This window comes from Enoplosus armatus, chromosome 14 (genome assembly GCF_043641665.1).
Source record: "Enoplosus armatus isolate fEnoArm2 chromosome 14, fEnoArm2.hap1, whole genome shotgun sequence".
Taxonomy (NCBI): Eukaryota; Metazoa; Chordata; class Actinopteri; order Centrarchiformes; family Enoplosidae; genus Enoplosus; species Enoplosus armatus.
Genome location: NC_092193.1, coordinates 6,560,671 through 6,582,036, shown reverse-complemented (window position 1 = coordinate 6,582,036; position 21,366 = coordinate 6,560,671). Strand labels below are relative to the sequence as shown.

The 21,366-nt window shown below is 40.2% G+C and overlaps 2 protein-coding genes across 4 annotated transcripts; both read right to left on the bottom strand.

Moving 5' to 3' along the window:
* Positions 1-3,734: 3,734 nt before the first annotated feature.
* Positions 3,735-12,974, bottom strand: LOC139296130 (activin receptor type-2B-like). 3 transcript variants are annotated; one of them, XM_070918438.1, is made up of 11 exons: positions 12,923-12,974; positions 10,598-10,805; positions 8,315-8,430; positions 7,592-7,743; positions 7,239-7,382; positions 6,524-6,667; positions 5,554-5,702; positions 5,236-5,350; positions 4,528-4,666; positions 4,164-4,294; positions 3,735-3,929 (listed from the first exon to the last, which is right to left on the bottom strand). In XM_070918438.1, exons 1-11 carry the CDS (start codon positions 12,972-12,974, stop codon positions 3,735-3,737), a joined length of 1,545 nt encoding a protein of 514 aa, XP_070774539.1. The 3 variants fall into 3 exon arrangements, with proteins under 3 accessions (XP_070774539.1, XP_070774540.1, XP_070774541.1); XM_070918439.1 differs by having other exon boundaries at positions 8,327-8,430; XM_070918440.1 differs by having other exon boundaries at positions 8,330-8,430.
* A 3,129-nt stretch (positions 12,975-16,103) lies between these two features.
* LOC139296960 (gamma-crystallin N-A-like) lies at positions 16,104-17,752 on the bottom strand. Its single transcript, XM_070919534.1, has 4 exons — positions 17,732-17,752; positions 17,248-17,496; positions 16,618-16,763; positions 16,104-16,239 (listed from the first exon to the last, which is right to left on the bottom strand). Exons 1-4 carry the CDS (start codon positions 17,750-17,752, stop codon positions 16,104-16,106), a joined length of 552 nt encoding a protein of 183 aa, XP_070775635.1.
* Between the last annotated feature and the right edge of the window lie 3,614 nt (positions 17,753-21,366).

Genomic DNA, 21,366 nt, shown 5'->3' with positions numbered 1-21,366 from the left:
TCAACAATTTTAGACACTATATCAGACCCAGCGACAGGAAAATTATATCACTCCTAATTAGAATAGAATAGAAAAAAATCAGATCATCATGAAAGATTAAGCACATGATTAAAGGAATAAGTGAAAATGTAATGTGTTATTTGGATCAAAAATGCTGCTACACTATATTTGTAATATATTTTAAGGTGCCTTTTCCATGTCTCTAGCCAGGGAAAATGAATAATTAGCCTCATTATTCTGGTTAATTTGCAATTTTGATCAATGAGTATTGTCTCAGACAAAATAAGAAACCAAACTACTGGCACCACTGCTGCCATCTAGTGTACATATGTAACCATAGAACACTTAAAGTGTGTTACAGAGACTGGCAAAGAATGGTTTGGGGATGTTGGATATTAACATAAAAACATACAGAAGCGCTTTTACAAAAACAATAAGCACTCTATTTGTTTGTACTGCTGGACGCTTTGCCAAACTCCAAACTGCGTTTTTGGTTTTATTAACTGAAACTGGTTTTTAGTATTAAGTTGAGGTGAGGTGTCATGTAAGATTATGTAAACAGGGTGAAACAGATGTGAACTGAAAAAAAATCAAAGAATTCAATTTACATGGTTAATCAGTGTTTGTCTTTATTTTAATATACAAAAAAGATGGATGTATTCTCATCTAGTTTATATTTCTAAGCATTTCAACTCACAGATAAAGTTGCCATTCATACTGTTTTAGTGAAACCAACCAACCAACACACACACCTACCCATGCACTCACACACAGTTCACATAAACAGGGAAGGTCACAGGATTCAGTCAAACATCCATTCGCACTACGAAAAATGAACAATATGTTGACTGTAAATCAAAAGAAAGGATTTTGCTTTCACAGGATTCACATGAAAAAGGAAGAAACCTTTTACATTTGTCAAGTAAATATATACACGATAATTCATAATTTTTTCCTTTTTTTTTTTGAAGATGAGACTGACTCCCTGTTAGCGTTACTAACGAGGTACTGCATGAGGTAACTGGTTTTTCTGTTCAGAAGAGCTGGGTGTAAGACAGCATTTTGGAGGTAACAACAGATCGTGGCAGATTTTCCTTCGCGATCGTTGTTTTTCTGGCACAATACGTGAAAGCACCTGGGTCACGTTCAGCTCACACACACAAAACTCAACCCACAGCATTTTTATTTTTCTATCAGGAGGCTTTAACATGTGTCCTCCTCAGAACATGATCCAGGTGTGATGAGATGTACTCTATTGATCCGCAGAAGACAACTGCCAAGTCACAGCAGAGTTTAATTACTTAAACTATGATATTCAAGTGACTATTGCTGTATAATAAATATTGCTGGACCCTTGGACCACGCACATGCCACTGTTTACATGAATCGTAAGGGGGCTGCATCATTGAATCAATCATGTGGTTACAGACACATCAATGATTTCCAAACACTAAAAACATTGTTCTGTATTGATTGATGTTTGTTTTTTTTCCCACACGTTCTTCACCAAAACTGCACAGGAGCAAGCGTTACAGACCACTGTTAAAAATCACCATCTTTGCACAGCACTAATCAAAGCACAACAGATGAGCCTGTGTGTTGTCCAACGTGGCTAAACTATCACTGAACAAGTCTGAACATCACATCAGCGGGTTAATATGGAGGTAATACTGTTCAACCTGGCATTTCCAGCAAGTGGCCAATCACAGAAGCCGCCAGCACCAAACCATCAGGGATTTTTTTTGTAGTTTTTTTTTGATGATATACACAATAAGCTTTCTAATGCAAGTGCTACCTACACAGCTTCTGATCCAGAGGAACTGATACCGTTCTTCATAGAAATCAGTAACACAACCACCATTCTGAAAAATCTCAAGAAAAAAAAAAAGTAGATATATATATATATATATATATATAATGTATATATACTGTATATACACATATATATACACATTAAAGAAATCACAGGGCTAGATGTCAAAAGGACTTTTAAATATGTAGAGGTGGAACTGAGAAATCCTTTTCTCTTTCTGTGAAATGAGAACTGTAATGCCCTGATTTTGTATTTTTAAAAATCAGATCAGTGGTCGGCAACTGTGGGTACAGGTCTATTTACAAGAATCTGCCTCTCTTCTTTTAGGTTTGTACAGCATTAACACCGTGACAACTGGTCAGGCTCTATTCAAAAAAAAAAAAAAAAAAAGAAATCAATCAATCTCCACAGACAAAGAGGCCCAACTGGCAATAAAATATCTCAACTACTAAAACACAATAAAATACATAACACAATTTGATATACATGTAGAAAAAGCCTGAGGTACTTGTCAGAATATCTGAGGTCAGTCTGGAGGAGTAAGCAGCTGAGGGCTTACCCAGTCAAAACACACAAAAACAGAATATTAGCCTCACATAATATCATTAGCGTTATATTAACAAAGAATACATGTACATCTACAAATCCTTGAGTATCCTGGAATAGTCACAGCAGCATAACGGACATTCAATGTATGGTATTCATGTTATGGTACAACTATGGCATTGCATTTGAGACAAAGGCAACCATTAGAGCTCTCCTTGCATGATGTACAGTGACTGAGGTATCTGGGGACTGGTGTCCGACTGAGTCTATTGAACAAACACCCATGAAAAATAAAAACAGACATGTTGCTTACTCAAGTATGGCCCTCGCAAGGATCAACCCCAACTATCTGTCCATGATTCTTACTTTAAAAACATGTTCTCTATCCATCTCATCATCATTTAGTCTTCAAACTCTCTCTCTCTCACACACACACACACACACACACACACAAATACGTACACAGACCCACGCAGACAGTTAAAATCAAGAATGTGTAACATTGCAACTCCAGGCAGCATCCGTCAATGCCCCTGGCACTGGCAAAGGAGTAACTCCAACTGAATTTCTACAATTATAAAACAAAAAAAATCCAGGAATATGTCCATGATAGCTAGCTGGATAGCTTGGCTCTCGACTTCGAGAAAGTGTTCCAAAGAAGCCTACTGGATACCTGAGAGGTAGTTCCCCGGGGACAAGACGCTTGTCCCAAATCTTTAATAAGTCCAAAACGTCCAATACAACTGCTCAGCTCCCATTTCAGCTCCTCCCTTGCGATAAAACAGCTGTGCTCCGATTTTTTTGATCTTTTTTTTTCCCATTCAGAGGCATTCACAGGTTTAAAATAAGGGAGCACACTCGAGTTTAAAAACCGAGAAGCTTCGACCCCTGAGGAAGATTAATATATTTTGTCTAACAGTCTCAGAACGGTTCCTCCGAGGTGTGCAGCACGTCGTCCGAGGTTTGGAGCAAAGGTTCATTTCATTTGGCCGCAGACGATCATGACCAAGACAGGAAAACGACAGATAACAACTTATGAGGTAATAAAAATAGACTAACACAAAAGAAATACATGAGGTAATGACAACATTGAAGTTTTGACACGTGTTATCAGATGTGCCCGTCGCATAACTTATTACTACTTTAAATCTACAGCAGATGGATGTGTTAGTAAGATCTGATTTTTAACACCGAAAACATTAAAACTGAAAAAAACAACAACAAAAAAAAAAAATAATACCAGTATTGGGGTAAAATAGCAGCTGCATTCAAGTTGCTAGTTGTTTTTTTTATGCTTTTAAATAATCACGGAGATCCGCTGAGTTTGGATTTGAAACATAAAAAGTCAGGAGCTCAGGTGAAGGACGTCACCCGTTCAGGTGCTGGACTCTTTGGGAGGTAGGTCCTCGTTGGTGAGAGATGTCACAATGGAGACGGGGCTGTCTGAGGTAGTGCTGCTGATTGTTCTGGTGATCTGGCCAATGCGCTCCTCGACGCAGCCAGCGGACAATCGCGCCTCTGCGTCGTGGTCCCAGCATTCTTCGATGGTCTCGCACATCTGGCTCAGACCCTGTAGGCAAAAAGCAGAGGTTAGTAACTCTGCAGCACAGTGTTTTTCTTTATGAGTTTTGAACCCAAACATTAAATAAAAATCCATTTGACAAGACATGAATCCCTCACTTCTGTGCCCTGAGGCTGAAGATATAACTGACAAAAGTTTCAGAACAAAAACAAAACAAATTCAGACAACTATGACCTCAAATGGCCGAGCTGTATTCACTGCTATTCTTCCACCATTACTCACAGGATGTTTGAGCCAGCAGTCCTTGATGGCTGGACGCATCTTTTTGTGCACGACCACATCCTGCAGATCCTCCAGGGAGGGATGCTGGCCTATTTCATCCTCAAAAGGCAGCATGTACTCGCCAACTGTACCTGAAGAGGGGCAGTAAGGCCACAGGATGGAAAGCATTAAAACAGAGTAAACAGTGCAGTATTTGGATTCTGAAAATCTGAAACTTGAGTAACTGCCCACATTACACCTTTAGCCTAGATCAGATGGCTTTCCCAGATGAAACGAAAACTAATCCTTTGTTTATTAGGTCAGCCTGAAGCACAGTGACCTTTCACCTGTGGGCGAAGCAGCATTCCTGCACTGTTTGACTCACCGTCGGTCTCCGAGTAGCGGGACACCAGCTCCCACAGCACCAAGCCCATAGCATACATGTCTATCCTCAGGAAGGAGTCTCGCTGGAAGTTGATGGCTCCCTCCAGCACCTCTGGGGCCATGTAACGCCTCGTACCCACCTGGCAGGACAATGGATTCATGAGTACATGTATGAAGCATGTGCATGTGCATGAATGATGTTTCTGAGGAGCGCTTCTGCTACCAAACTAACGTTTCAAGATAATGTGTTAACAGGCAAAACTGGAGCTCATCGGGTTTCACATGCTGTCAGGTAACATTTCTGAACTTTCGTGTTTTTTGCACAATTTGAAACTTTCCACCCACCAAACTCATTTTCATGATGAATTATTAACACAGTCTCTCAATGTCAAATCCTACAATAGGAAACATCCTCTATGTGCTTCATTCTTAACTCCTACTTATTATAGAAATACTGACACTGTCACTTGTAATCAAAGTGGGTTATTTAAGCTTTAAAAAGATTGTTTAATGTCAAAATACAAATTAAATTAACTTAACGAAATATAATAACTGACTCCATAAATATTCGCCTCTTTCAAGTTGATATTTACTAGAGAATCTGTACATGCAACAGATGTACATTTCAGAGAAATCAGGTGACAGTTACTCAGACTTGCATTAGAGTGCCAATGTAGAAATAAAAACCAGTAGAGAAGTGATTTCATACCTGGCCATGAGTATCTCCTGGAGGTTTTCCTGGTTCAAATCGTACAGCGAGCCCAAAGTCTCCGATGACTGCAGTCAGATCATCTCGTAGCATCACATTCTTACTCTTGAAGTCCCTGCGAAATTAATTTCAGGACAAATTTGTTAAAATGTCGTAATGGTTTTTTTTTAGTCATACATATCAATCCATGGACTTCAGGGCAAAATGGCTAAATAAAGCACAACCAGAAGAGGGCAGTACTATTCAAAGGTTTCATCTAAAATCAAATGCAGTCTGGTTTTCAGGAGGTTCAGGAAACATGTTTAGGTTTTTCCCTACCTGTGTGCAATGGTGGGTTTGGGCCCCTCTCCCTTGTAGCTGGGAATGTCCTCATGGAGGTAGGCCAAGCCACGGGACATGGTCTCTGCTAAGTGACACAGCTCACTCCAGGTCACAGCGTTACCCTTCAGGTGGTCTGTCAACGAGCCCTGCACACAAACACACACAAAAAAAGATTCAGGAGCGAGGATTAATAACCGCACAAGAATCTAATTTTTAATAATTTTCTCAGAAACTCTGCTGCGAGTCAGCGTCCAAGGAGTTAGCCGACCACGACCCTGGAATAGATTGTTTTTGCTCCGGTGTTTCACTTAATTTGCCAGCCGAATAGTGTAGTCTGGAAGAATTACCTGAGAAATCTCAAATTCACACAATATAGTTTCCAAATATCATTAAAAATAATTATAAATTAACTTAACAGGTGACACATGCACAGATGGCACTGACACAATAACTGTAACTAAACATAATTGTAGCACTGCCATGAATAGAAGGTGCTAAGAGGACAAGCCTTGAAATTCACTACACAAATGTAATGCTGTATTTGTGGTTATGGTAATTATTGTTTAATCCTGTTTTGATATAATAATACCTTTGTTGAGGAGACCAATAAACAGGATGTTCTGGTCGCCTCAGGGTGTTTAATCATACTGTATTATTTCAGGCACACGCATGTAATTACTGCTATTGTTGATACTAGTAGTTTTTGACATAAACGCCTGTAGTGTTTTTACACTACATGCTTACAAATTACTGTATAAATCTAAGCAACCCAATTCTATCACTTTAAGGTGTACAGAGTACCTGCCATAACTAATATAATCCTCTTTATTTACCTCAAAACAGCATCACAGCTTTTATTAAAGGCCTCTGCCAATATTGGAAAATGTCCAGCAGTAAACACAGAAGCCCTATACCTCACCATGAACCTGCTATATATGGGTGTATATATGGGAAGATGTGCACTCACCCTCTCATGAAACTCTGTGATGAGCCACAGCTCCGTCTCCAGGTTGGCTCCGTGCTTCTCTGCAGCGATGTAACGCAAGAGGTTTTCGTGACGCATGCCCGGAGTCAGAAATATGTCCCGCTCGTTTTGCCACGACTGCTTATCCTACACAAATGCACACAAACCAGAATGTTGCGTTTAGGTCTCGATGATTTATACAATGAAAATAATCGGCTCCTTCCTGACACAAAGCAGCTCGCCCCAGTTTGTGCCTCTCATGTATGAACATTACATTCAAGTCACAACGCTAAGCAGTTAATTTAACAATACTTACGGCTGTTAATTAATGCATTTCCAGAACTCTTCTAACCAAAAGATTATTGCGTTTGTATGACAAGGTTACACCTCCTTTCCCTAACAAATTATATATCTTTCTCAATTTGTAGAAATATTAGTTATTGGTATATAATAATGTTACTTTCCCACATTTTATATTTTTTATACAAACTTGAGAAAATCATCTTTTTTTTTCCTTTTTTATTCATCCAGACAGTCAGAAGAGTCTTTGAGGACTTCAAAGATCAAAGGATATATGTTTTTCAATAAATCAGATGCTTTGCACTGTGACTCAAATGTTAATACACAAGAGGCACAAACTGGAGCTACAAAGCAGCATTCAACAAGAAAAAAAAAAAAAAAAAGACACAAACGCCTCAAATCAATATTGTTGACTTACCTGAACAGGGAAGATCTTTACGGCAACATATTCGCTCATCAACTGAGCCTTCCAGACGCAACCAAAGCGTCCCCTAGCTTTGATTTCCAGCAGCTGCAGTGGTTTAAGACCCACCAAGGGGGATGGAGGAGCTGGTCCAGGATCCTGAATAACAGACAAGGAAAACCAGTCAAGTCTTGTTATTCTGCTAAATCTAAAACATGTTCCCAACAGAAGAACTGGGTGGTGGGGGTGAGCAGCAGCAGTCTGTCTGTGGTGCAGAAACACAAACTTTAAGAAACATGCAGTGAAAGCCTGATGTCCTTGCACCACAGATTAGCACTTTAAATGAGAGTCATGCTGGCTTCTCTTACCTCGCTGAGGTCTACATGGCCATAGGGAGGTTTGCGGTGGCGGTACATCCACAAGGCCAGTACGAGGGCCAAGGACAGCACACAGAGAGGCAGCAGGGAGTACACCAGCACGTTGAGCAGGGACGGCACTCGAGGTGGAGGCCGGATTTTCACTGTCAAGGAGGAAAGGAATAATTACAGCACGTCAGCTTTATGACTTGTAGGTTATTAGCAGCATCACAAGGGTCCTTCACGGATCGTGAAACTTGATTTTAAAGAGAAGTGTATGCAGGTTGTTCAATCTTGATCATTACTGAGTCACAGCACAGTCTGTAAAAATGTGACAAATAGGAAAGTGAGGGTGTGTTTCAATCTACTTTTTGTCAGATGAAAATCATTACTGGACTATGCAGATAAAAAGATACTGAATGCTACAATACCACGGTGTGCCCTCCTTTACACATTCAGCAAATAGTAAATAGTATTATTACATAAAATTAAAATTATGAATGTGTTAACAATAGTTTTGAGTCTGACATGTTATCCAAATACCTAACAAGTTGTCATTTAAGAATATTTCAAAAGGAAAAACCACAAAGTCTGTCTAAAAATGCATCCGCTTTGGATAATGATGTGATATATATTTTTCCACTAGCAGGCTAAGCTTCACTCACACTAATCAGAGAGGAAAAGCAAAGACCTATTTTTTGCTTGTACTATATGTGGGATGCATTTGCCGCTCACCTCGGTTGCCACTGCCAATCATGTCAGGAAGGTGGGTGAATCGTTCATTGCAGTAGTTGCCCTCGCAGCAGCAGAAGAAGACCTGAGGGTTTTCCTCCATGGAGATGCACTCTTGCCTAAAAACAGTAGATGACACACTTGCATTATTGCTTTGATAAACAAATGTCCAAACCAGATATGTGTCAAACTGATAGTAAAGATAACGTCACATTTTGCGATCTAGACTTGAAGAACCAAGTTGTTGAGTGCCTGACTCTTGTTTTATTATACCCTCTGCTTCGGCTGTACATAAACCCTCTACAGACACTGTAATATTTGTCTGTTTATTGTTAGGACTCTGGCTTTTGTATTGCTTACTGGTAATGTTGCCAATGCACGAGCCAACAAAGTCTAAATTCTATCAGGTACTTAAAAGAGCAAAATCTCATCAGAACATATTGTCTCACAGCCTGTGTTCCACATTCAGAGGAATCACAGGGTTTATGCACATGACTGCAGAACTGCTCTTAAATACTACAAATAATCACAAACTGCCCACCTATTCACCTCTCTTCATATTCTGCCACTATTTCAAGGAGCTTTTCACTCTGATCAGAATGTAACTTATTTTTCCAGGTCTCACTATATCCCCTTAATAGTTATAATTACAGCCAACAGCACTTAAGGTCAAAGCTATTTCCCTCGAAATTGCCTACAAATTTGTACCTGCGTCTAAACCTACAATTTGAGCATGTACGTTTCCAGCAAAGCTTTTGAAAATATGCCTTTTCATTTAATGTAGTCTGTGCAGATTAGCATTAACATGCCACTGTGTCACTCCACTCATAATAGCAGTCATCTTTACCTGGAAATTCTCAAAAATTGCAGGTCAGTCTAAAACACAGCGGTTCATTCTTTATACACACACACACAGATGCGTCATCTAGGTCTGTTTTCTCCAGCCTGCCTTCATGAGCCACCAGCTTGTTCAAAATGCTGTGGCTTGAATATTAAAGGCTGGAAAGTTTGATCGTGTCACACAGCTCCGCACTGGCTGTTGATAAAGGTTCAAATCCTCCTCCTGGTGCCACCGTATCTTTCTGCCATCATCAGGCTGCTGACGCTGAGCTGAGCTGTCGATGCAGACTATCTGGTTGTCCCCAGAAAGACTAAATGTGAGCTCTGCTGGTTGCAGAGCATTTACCCAATATGCATCACTACTTTGGAAATCACTTCCTAATATAGAAGTTGGTCCTTTCAAAATAAAACATGATTATGAGCCACATTTTCATATTACTCTCTGCAACCTGTTCAGCTGAACTTACATCTTAATAGTGTATAATATATTAAATACACACTCGATATATTCTGTGTTGTATATTCTGTGTGTATAGATGTGTGGATGCAGTAGGCTACATGCCTCCTAGTTTACATTTGATCTATACCAGTTGTAGAGCTGAAACACTTCGATTACTCAATTGACAGAAAATTGAGATATTTTGATAGTCCGTTAATCTTTTGAGTGACTCAGCAATCACAAATGCTTGCAAATGACATTTGCTGGTATCAGCTTCTGAAATGTGTATATTTTCTGCTTTTCTCTGTTTTATGTAATTGTAAATTAAATATCTTTGGGCTGTGAGAAAATGCAATTGGCATTTTACACTTTTTTTATACAATTTTCTGACACTGACAAGATTAATTTAGAAAACAGTAGGTAGATTAAATGATAGTGAAACTAATTCTTAGCTGCATACCATTCTATTCTTAGCTTCATGTGCAGTGTGTTGTAGAACTGTGTGTATGTACAGTATCCACAGACGTAGGTTTGCTTGCTGTCTTATGTGACGTGTGGAGAGTTAAATGAACCAATGTAACTTGACCTGGCAATATATCTTGCATCTTTGTTTTTAGGGCTGCAAGTGATGATTTCCTTATTGATAAATCTGTTGATCCATCCAACAACATGTTGTCTTCAAATTGCTTGTTTTGTACAGACCAAAAGCCAGCAAATGTTTGTTATTTTTGCTTTGATAAATCCTTCAAGTGACTGGCTATCAAAATTGTAGATTTTTCTATTTTTCTGTCAACTAATCAATGAATCGACTTGTCTTTTCCTGGAGCTTTTATTTCTCTCCCTGAAAATACCTCTGGTCACACACACAGGAAGACGTATTGGACTACATGTAGATACTGAGGCAGATATTCCTGTTGAACTTGCTGCCAGTCACTCTGGGCACAAGCCAGACACCTAAAATATAAATGTAAATGCACTGTGGCGATGACCTCGCTCAGTGACCCGACCTGTCATAGCAGTTGAAGTCGTCCAGCCAGCAGCCTTTCTTCACCAGCTTGATGGTCCCTGAGGAGTTGAGCCAGGAGGCATAACAGTGCAGTCGCTTGTCCTTCTCCCCCTCGCATCGCTCAAAGCCGCTCTGGTTGGTCCTCTCCGTACGCCAGTTATCATTGTAGTACACACACTCCCGGGTCTCCGCTTCGCCCAGACTGTACCCTGATGTGGACAGAAGGCCTCAGTCAGCTTACATTGTAGTGCAATGAATTGAAACTCAACGGTGGAAGCACAGACATATGGCGCAGGATCCGCTCTGTGTCGCGAAGAAACATCTCTCAGCAAAGCCTCTATCATCACTCTGGCACATGGCCAAATTTGGGAGCTCTCTGTAGTAAAAAGGGAGTTCCTCTGGGCTAAGAAATTGTTTCTGAATAGTAGTTGAGCTTAATCCCATTCACTAAGAGATCATTTCAGAGAAAAAAAAAGGAAGGAAAATGAAAAATTTAATTAGCTATAGAAAAACAATGGTATGCCCTACTGTGGTAAAACACACCGGCATGCTACTTCTCTAGATAAGGACTCTTGTATCCTGCTGCAGTGTGACACATCTGGAGAGGCAGATAAGACCTTCTTCTTCAAGGGCTTTTTTTCTGTCATTTAGGAGGAAATAGTTCCCCAAACCAATCTCCAAACTGAAATGTAACAATAGCTGTCAGTCTCCTGCAATTGCACAATTCCTAATTGAAAAAAGCTTTTTTTTTTATCATTCCTCTTTGTGGATTTAATGTTGGACACACTCGGGCAACACATGTAAGGCGTGTTTCTGATGAATACCGAAGCAGATAACATGCTGGACATGCCATTCACAATATCGCTTGGACATTCATGGCCAATCTTTGTTCACAGAAAAAAATAGTGCATGTCTCTTTAAATCCCTGCCTATAGGAGGCTGCCCATCCCCCAGTGTTACCCCCACCAACCCATTACACACACACACACACACACACACACTTAGGCACGCATCCACTAACACATACATTTAGTTGTCCAGCAGCATACAATGGATTTCATTATAGCATATAGGGATGCATGCAATGTCCAAACATTATGCTCATTATTAAGGATGGAAAGAAGGAAGGTAGTAAGGACAAAACACACACACACACACACACACACACACATATAGCGGTGGTGCTCAATGCTCCATTGAGCCGAGATGGCATTTCTGATATCTGTGGTCACATGATCCAACAGGACTTTTACTACAAGATCATTCCCCAACCCCCCTCCCTCTGTCACTTACTGAAGCTTACACCACAACAACACGAATTCTGGAGAAGCAGCTTACTATACACTCCCCGAGTCCTAATCTATAAACCATAGAGGCATTAGCCACAGCGCTATTTGGCACACAAGAGACAGCTGTGCTCCAATGAAATTTTTATTACAGTTCGAGGAACAGCTAAAAAAAAAAACACACAACAACAAAAGGTTCGTGAGGGTTGTGAAAGTGGATATCATTGGTTTCAAAACAACTATTTAGGCGTAGTAGGGAGTGCCTAGCTGGGGGACAAAGGTAAATATGTAAACCTCCCATACAAGTTGCAAACGCCAAACAAAAGAAAAACAATCCTCATGCTCAATTTCACGTGGTAGCAAGTCACAGGCTGTGAAACGGAGCTGTGTAACAGTAACCCCAATTCAGGGTAAAAGACTTCAGACAAACAGCTGCTGTCTCTTCAAATCAAACGCCATTGATTTATTAACATCCTTACAGAGAAAGTGTGTTTTCCAAAAGGCTCTTGTTCAGGCTGTGACCACAAACAAGAGTGCAGACCTGAGATGTAGCCTATAAGGTTTCAGGATGTTGATGCAGCTGCTGCCTTCTATTCCTGCCACTGTGTTAGGGAAGACGAGGGGGGACGCAACAGCTTTAAATTTGGATATATATTTTAATATTCTCAGCATAGAAGATTGCATCCAATGCTGTTTATATCATTTTTTTTAATAGATAAAAAGTCACCGCTATGGGTTAAAAAAAAAATCCCGTGTGTAAAATAGATGCGTTCAAGGGGCAAACAGAGACAAGGCGATTATGGGTACGAGAATAAAATCCCCTCAGCTGAACTAGATCCTCTGCCAACAAAGTTTAATCAGCCAACGAACGTAAAGTCGTTCGCAGGTCGAAATTTCAAACAATCAAATACACCACCATCAACAACAAAATAATTAAATTAAAAAAAAAGAAACAGAAAAGGCGTCTCGGGACAAACGACTCGTGGAGACAAAAAAAAAAAAAAACTGTTGCAAATTCGAGACCAACAATAGCAGCTTACCTGCGCATAAAGTTCCCAGAAGAAGTGAACAAGTCAGCCATGAAAAAGACATGTTCCGTTTTAAATACAGGACAGAGATTTCCCCCACTTTCCGTCGCGAACATTAAAACTCAGGTTGTCCAAAACATCAGACCGGGATCAAAACGACCACAGGCCTCCGGTCCCTCGGCAGCCTAACCACCACCACCACCACCACAGCGCGTGTCAATAGCCGCGACGCTGCAACAATGTTGCAAGAAGCGAGAGGACCGATTAATTGACCGCCAGACTGTGAGTCCGTTAAAAGGTGCGGCGCTTCGCATCGGGAGCGGATCCAATAAAAAAAAAACCGAACGGGAAGCCGTGAAACCGTCCGAGGCGAAAGCTCAGCGCTCTTTCTATTTGTTTGTTGAGGTTATTCACTTGAATAGTAGCACCGCTGCATCGGGAGGTCGGTCGGGGTTTACATGCATGTTACTGATCTGTGTCCAAAATGGCTTCTAAATGGGGAATGGGCTGCAAACAGGGAAACCCGGATGTGTAAACACAAAGAGGGGAATTCAGGCAGCCAGCGAGTGACCTTAACACGACACCGTAGATACACGCCTGAAATGACTTTATTTATTTATTTATTTATTGCCTCGTATCGATAATTAGCACATTTAAAAAAAAAAAAAAACCATAAAACGCACAACAGAAGGAATATATATATATATATATATATATTACGTTGGTGAAAGATGTGTGATTTCCACGCTGGATTTTGTCCCGGTTCCAGCTGATAAAACACTTGCACTTTCTGTGGTCAGAGTTGGTATTTTATGGTCTACTTTTCGGTATTTATCATTTAACCCGGGGTTTAGATGATATTTTCAGGTAATGCGTAGGTTAGTATGATATTTTAGCTTCTATTAAAAGAATACTAGTCTGTATTTTCATTTTATTTATGGCATACCAATACAAAAAGCCAGTACGTATAATTCAAAATATAAATGTATTAGCTCCTGCAGTATTTACATAATATAGTATAGCTTTTTCATAGTCAACATGATAAATATCTCTTACAATAATATGATAAATACTAAGGTTTTTTTTTGTCTATCTGAATGATCTTTTATGCATAAGTGGCAGTGCTAAAAATAACTGACCTAATTTGGAGTAACAGGATACAATAAATGCTATTTAAAATGTATTCCTTCTAATTACTCGTTTCACCGCCAGACAGTGTTAAAAATATCTCAAATATAAAATATGCCTCATACAGCAAAACCAAAATAGAGCCAAACTATGGCTCATAGCGAATCACTAAGCATTTGTTTTATTATTATCACAAAACAGGAAGTGTATGACTGTGATCTTCCCCATTTTACAAACATGATATTATTTTAATAGTATTTCTGTTGATGATTGCCAAATAAAAAGATGTGTTTTGTGTCAAAGGATTGGTCCGCCTGCCCACTCACCAAGTCTCCCAGCCAACAGACGATCACTTTCTGAAGTATTTCCCTCAGAAGAGTTAAAGTTCAAGTCTGACTAATTGGGTATGCTTCTCTTTTGTAGTCTCCTTTCTTAAGAAGAAATGCTTACCTTCAATAGAGCAAGCAATCAGGGCTCATGAAAGAAAATATGTCTATATGTCTATAATAATAAAATGTAGACATCTTTTCTTAAAAGCACTTCATAGCATTTAAGACAAGCTCTTTGAAAACTGAAGGCCTTTGTGTAGAATAATAAATCCCATCATCATAGAAAATCAGCTATGACATTAAAATGCCATTAAGCCTTGCTTGTCTTTGGCATCCAGACTAATGGCATGTTGGTGACACCCAGCCAATTCAAGAAGCAAATGGCTTAGGAATAAGGTTAGCTATAGGTAATTGCCCTTAAACTAGTGCTGTTGAGTGTAACTCAAGACAAAGCATTTCCTCATTAAGCTGTCCTATATTGACCCTGAAACTCAATAGAGGCCATGAGCGAAACCTAGTAAAGATAGGTGATCTGTTGTCATGACAGTTAGAAGAGAAAGCACATGAGTGCTCATTAAAGGTCCAAGAGCCACCGCCACGGTGTGACATTACTAGAAGAATAAGAGCATGTGGGGAAATAATGCAGTGTTGCGTTAAAAAAACACACACACACACACACAAAACTATGAGCCAACTGTGTTGTAAAAGGCTGTTAAATACAACTCTGTCACAACTTATACTGCATTGTACATATAGATACATAATGCACACATGTTGTGTGCATAATATGATTGAGTTGGACAAACTGAATTTAGTTGGATAAACCCTGAATCGACATCATTAATTAATACATTTTTCATAATTGGTGTTTCTGTTCTTTGGGAAGAATCCCAAAAATATCCATATTTATTTTTATTTTTTTTATGCGTTTGTGCCACAGCTGTTCAAAGTCCCCATTGTGATCATTTTGAAAACCCTGAGGTGAGCGTCACGACTTCACAGTAAAATAGATAAATGACACTAGGTGGTAGCAGAGCTCCCCGGGGCTGCTGCAGATACCGCTTCAACCTGTGCAATATCTCTCTTTCACTCTTGATTTATACACTGTATATGTAGGGAGGACACACAGTTTCTATTGTTCACGGCTGACTGCCAGACATTCACTTGCATGAGGGAAAAGGATGGGTGACTGCTTTCTTGTGTCTATCTACGTTTTAATGTAACAATAAAACAAAAATATAATCATTTTTGTTTTTTATCAGGCTGCTTGAATTTCCTTCCTGGATGAATATAAGGCCCATTTATACATCAATAACCCTGTGTTCAGTGGTATCCAGCATATCTCATGTAACTTGGCTGTGGAGCCATTAGTATGACGAAAGGCACAACACTTAAAGGTCTTGTAGTTATGGTGTATAATAGAAAGCAATTACCTGCATCATAGCCTGTAGCCATTTCTACGATGAAATGTGTTGGTTAATTTTGTGAGTTTTACACTGAGTGAGCATAAAAGGAGAAGAAATGGAAATAAGATTGAAGATATTGTAGGATCTCTACTTTATTTCAGCCTTTGAATAATTCAGTACAAAAATAAAACAACGAGAAATGTCAAACATTTTCTTCATCTTTTATTATTTTACAGCCCCACAGAGTCAGCGTGACATTACTTGACAGCGTGGTGTGTTTCTCCTCGGTGGATGATCTCATCCCTGCAGTCGTGTTGCCGGTGACAGTGTTTAGAAGTAGTTTGCAACCCTGCGAACGGACTGGATGTTGGGGTTCTCGGCCTGCCACTCCGTGTGGGAGCAGTAGTTTCCTCTCTCCACGATGTACATGCGGCCGCGGTAGTTAGGCTCCTCATGAAGCACCCAGCTGTTTGGGAAAATAGACAACTTAAAAATAGGATTTAAAGTTTAAAGTTTTAGATATGTGGAAGTAATTCGATATAAGGTTTTATAACAATAAGTTTATGACATATACATTCTATCAGACTTGGCTTATATAGTTTAGGGTTTAAAGGGTCACTCAAAATATAAAAACACGTACTTCTTACTTACCTCTTGTGGTATCTAGTTTGCCAGATTTTTTATAAAGAAACATTTTCTTTTTATGTATATATGTTTTTTTATGATATGAAGTCCATCAGTGACGTACAATAAACTAAACTACCCATGTCATGTTACAAAGTCTCACGTGCTGTAAGCAGGTTAAAGCAAACACTTAACTGTCCCTTGCTGCAGAGATACTTACGCTCCATCTCCATAAACCTTGATGGACTTGATGCAGTTCTTTGTCAGGCCCCGAGCCTGCAGGAACGGACAGTCGTCGCACAGCTCCACACACTGGCCAGTGAAGTTGTCGCCCTCGAACAGCTCCAGCCTGTAGTGCTCTCCATGCTGGGGAGGATAATGACATGCCCTCTCGCTGAGTCATAGCGACAATGTTCGCCTTCACCACACAGACAAAGCACCAAGGCCTCCTCCTTCATGTGACAGGGACTGTATTGTACACGCAAACACACCTCTAGAAATCTAGAAACGTCTAGCCCACGTCCTATGTCTCAAGTGCACTAAATGTGTGATTTTCTTTCAGCTAATGGTGTCAATAAGTGATGAGAAAAACCTGCCAGTTGGTTATTTGCATCTTTGCAGCACGACGAATTCCTGCATTATCATAAACCCAAGTTATTGAAATTATTCTGACTTTGATTTATCTGAAAAACAGATGTGCGCAAATGAGGCCACACATGTGCCAGACTGCCAGGCTTTTTTTATATTTTTTAACAACTGAATATTTGTCTGTCCCTGGGGTCTCTCTCTCTCTCTCTCACACACACACACACACACACACACACACACACACACACACACACACTCTTACCATCCTGATTGGCCTGCAGGAGCCCATGTGATCATTATGGGCATTCCAGCGCTGGAATTCAGGGTACTCGCCGTGCTCCAGGATGTACTGTTGGCCCTTGAAGTCTGGATGGTCAAAGCAGATGAAGGCCCCGCTCTCCACGCGGACAGAGTTGACCCTGTTCATGAAGCCGCGGTCCTGGAAGTTGTCGCAGTCGCTGCAGATCTCAAGCTTCCTCCCAGTGAAACATTTCCCCTCAAAGAACACGATCTGTTTTTCAGGGAACATTGAAATACTTTTCTCCTAACAGATACTTGTACAATGTTATAGATAGTCAGAAAGATATTGCTCTAAAGTGCAATTCAACACTGTTAAAGTGCCATCTGAGGTTGGACCATTCATCTACATTAATGCCTTTGTGATTGACATTTGTTTGTGACACACATGCATAAGTTTGGGCAGACTCTACTGTGGCCGCACCACACTCCCACGTTATCGTACTCACCTTTCCTGAGTACTGAGACATGTTTCCACTGTTAGCTGTTCCAAACTAGTCACACAGTATAAGAGTGGAAAAATTTGGACACCCAGATATATATGGCTGACAGTGAGCGAGGTGGTATCGCGAGGCAGAGGCAACAAAAGCACAACAATGGGGGGTTTAGACGTTTTGCCACATGGACAGTTTCCCTTACATGTGCCAGTGCTGATATTGGACTTTGGCTCTGGGGGGCGAAACAATAGAGAGATATTTTGCTTTGATTGGGCTTTGGGAGTGATGCTGCACTGAGTCTGGGGTTGCGGAGTAATATTTGGGTTGTGTCCAGACAAGGAGAGAAGCAGGGAGGGAAAGTTAAAGCAGAGGTGAAAGGATACAAATGACACAGTGCAAACAAGAAATCTGTCTTCTGACAAGCCGGGGCGAGTAACTGGGAAAATGTAGAAACAATGAGGTGTGGTCCCAGTCTGTGATGGCAGCAGGGGGAGCAGAGCAGCCCAGATGTCGTACTCCAAAACACCCTCCAGCTTTTGTTTTCGGATCCCTCTCTGTTGTCGCTTTTCTGCTGCTGATCCAGAGAGGATCCCTGGATCTATTTAGACCTTGACCCATGAAAACTTGGGAGGAGGACTCTCAGTCGCAACATCAAAGATCCCCAGTTTTCAAAGTTAGGCAGGTGGAGCAGGATACAAAACAGAGAAAACCTGTTTTTCATGAGCTGCATGACTTCAGCCCCCCCCCTCTACAGTAGCAAAGATAAAACACACAAGTTGAAAGGATTTATGGCACTTGAGTGGATCTTTAGAGATTAGAAAGTACGACAAGGGTTGACCTTCGCACAAAAGAAGTTATTCAAAGCCATATGTAGAGCAAAACATTTGAAAAATCCCATGGACTTTTGCACTTTATGTAACTAGATGTCAGTCCATTTGTTCACCAGTTGGCCACTTTGGGTTTTTTCTTTTTAACAGACTATTAAAGAGATAATAGGGGACTTTAGGGTTTGAAATAGATTTATTTAGTGGCTTATTTAATGGCTTGGAAGCAATAATAGTTGTATTTTTCAGCATGTATTGGAGCAATTTTCTGTATGTATTCTGACTTGGACTAAAATCTAATGGAGGCGATATCTCTCGTGAGAGAGATGCTGCACAAAAGACCAAAATATTTTAATTTGCGCAGCATCTCTCTAATGGTTAAAAGCATTTACTTTGAGCGGATGGCAGCTGGTGGGAGTGCCAGTCTTTCATTCACTTTCATTAGTTTTATATTAAGTGCTAGGTCAAGTCAATTCAGATTAATGCTTTGTATTGAGTCAATTCATGTCTTGGTTAAAGAGCACTGAGCCAAAGACATAATCCACCTAAAGCAAACATACTGGTCCTTTGTCTAATATCCTTGTGTGCTCTTAAGGTAAACATCCAGCTAACATAAAGCTTTATCTGAGTCTGTGACAAATGCATACATTAATATTTGCAGTCTCAAATTATATACAGTGGTGGACAAAGGGTGGACAGCTCTTGCATAATGCAGGAATCTGAGCATTGGGAAACTGGTAACCCCTGAACACATTGTACCCAGGGTGAGCGAGGTGCTGAGCATATAGACTTAACAAAAGATACAGCACTTAATGGGACGTTACCATGACAGGACAAAGTATGAACGCGTATAAAAAGAGGGAAAGTCGATGAATACATCTCAGTCGTTGGCTGAAACCGAGACAGACAAATCAGCAAGGTACGTACACATAAATCACGGCTTTTCTTCTTTTCTTCTCTTATTTAAGTTATCTTACGTTGTGTATTCAACCTGCGATTCTTTTTGAAACATGTTTAATAGCAATCAATATTAAATCAATATTAGCACATATCTGCTATCAGATGTCAATATCACTGTGCATGGGTGCCCGTGCATGCTAATACACCTGTTTTTGCTCAGAATTTGTATATATTAGACTATATATTTCAAATCAGTCCCTAAACCTCCTGAGATAATCATCTCTAAGAAAAGACTGTCCCACAGTAAAACAGCATTCTGGACTGAAAGTATTGTACATACTGTATCATCAAATCTGTGCTTTATCTCTCATAGGCTGCAGTATTGAACAGAACAATGAAGTTGTTGGTCTTGGCTTTAACCGTCGCCCTGCTGTTTGCAGCTGGTGAGTCTGTCACTGATTCTCCACTGAATAAATACAACCTCTGCTGCTGTGCAACAGGGACGTCTGCTATCTCTTTACTGTGCAGCAACACAGTCCCAGCAGACCTGCCAGAAACTCAAAGGCATTCTTTTCATTCTGCAACAGATTGTAAGAGTCATATCTAAGAAATGAAAAGTAATTGACTAACCTGTGAGGGCCAGAGCTCGGTGTCATCCCATGCGGCTTCATGCAAACATCAAAGTCGACTAAACCAAACCTTACTAATAACTTGCAAATAACTCATTGTCCCAGGAGAGATTCCAACAGAAAACACATCGGCCGCATTATGACAGAGGCCACTGAGGGAGAAAACAAGGACTGAAATATTTTTTTGCTATGTTTCGTCTTTAGGGGAGGCCCTGAACTGCCGCCGGTGCGTCTCCAAGCAGGCTGGAGGAGCCTGTGAGCTCACTGTAGAGACCTGCAAACCAGAGAAGGACGGCTGCGCTGCTGCCAGGTTCCTCAGAGCACCATGTGAGTTTCTCAACACTCAAACTGTTCTATCATCGACAAATACGTATACAATAAAATATGAATATTATCTTTGCTGTGAATTAATTGTAGTCAAGTTAAAGGAGAAGTTTGCTGAAGAAAGACATTTGTGTGCATGGCACCAAAATGAATGGTGATGTAAATGAATTGTTTTAACTTTTGAAAAATGTCAGTATCAGTATAAAGAGAGGAAATTCCTTAAGCCCTCTTGTGGTTAAACAGTATCAGGCAAGGTAGCATACAGTAGAAAGTCAGCTGCATGTCAAATAACTGAAACTGTGAAAATACATCCTTTCTACCACAGTGTGGTGAAGGTCAGGTTAAAAAAAAAACCTTTTTTTTTTTTTTTTACTTTCTTAGATGGCCAATACCAGAAGTGCATGGCTCTGTCAGACTGCGAGATGCTGAAGATGAACGCCTACATCGATATAAAGTGCTGTAGCGGTGACATGTGTAACACCTTTGAAAATTCAATGTAAAAAGTGCATTGTGTCTTTGAGCAGGGCACTTAAAACCAGTGACTCCTGCTGACTGCTGTTGCTGCAGGCGGCTCGGATGATGTGAACGCATGCAGGAATTCAAAGCAGCTACTTTTTAGAAGTTCTCAATCTTGTGTCTGGAACTCTTTTCTTATTACATTTTGACAGCCACATGTAGTCACATGTAGTCTCCCTACTATCATCCTGAAAAATATTTATTGGATTCATGTTCAGGCAAGAGTTAGAAAATCGTATCCATGCTTTCATTTTCAGCAGGTTGGGTTATTGTCCCCCAAAGGTACTCAGACAACTTGATATCTATCAAAGATGAAGAAAAGCACATCACACCAATTCAAAGGGCTTTGCGCTGACTTCTGACTTCATTCCTCCATAACATTAAATATTCATCACTAAATACACAACAAAAACATCCTTAGGTTTCATTTTTTAAAACCTTTGATCAGATTTGA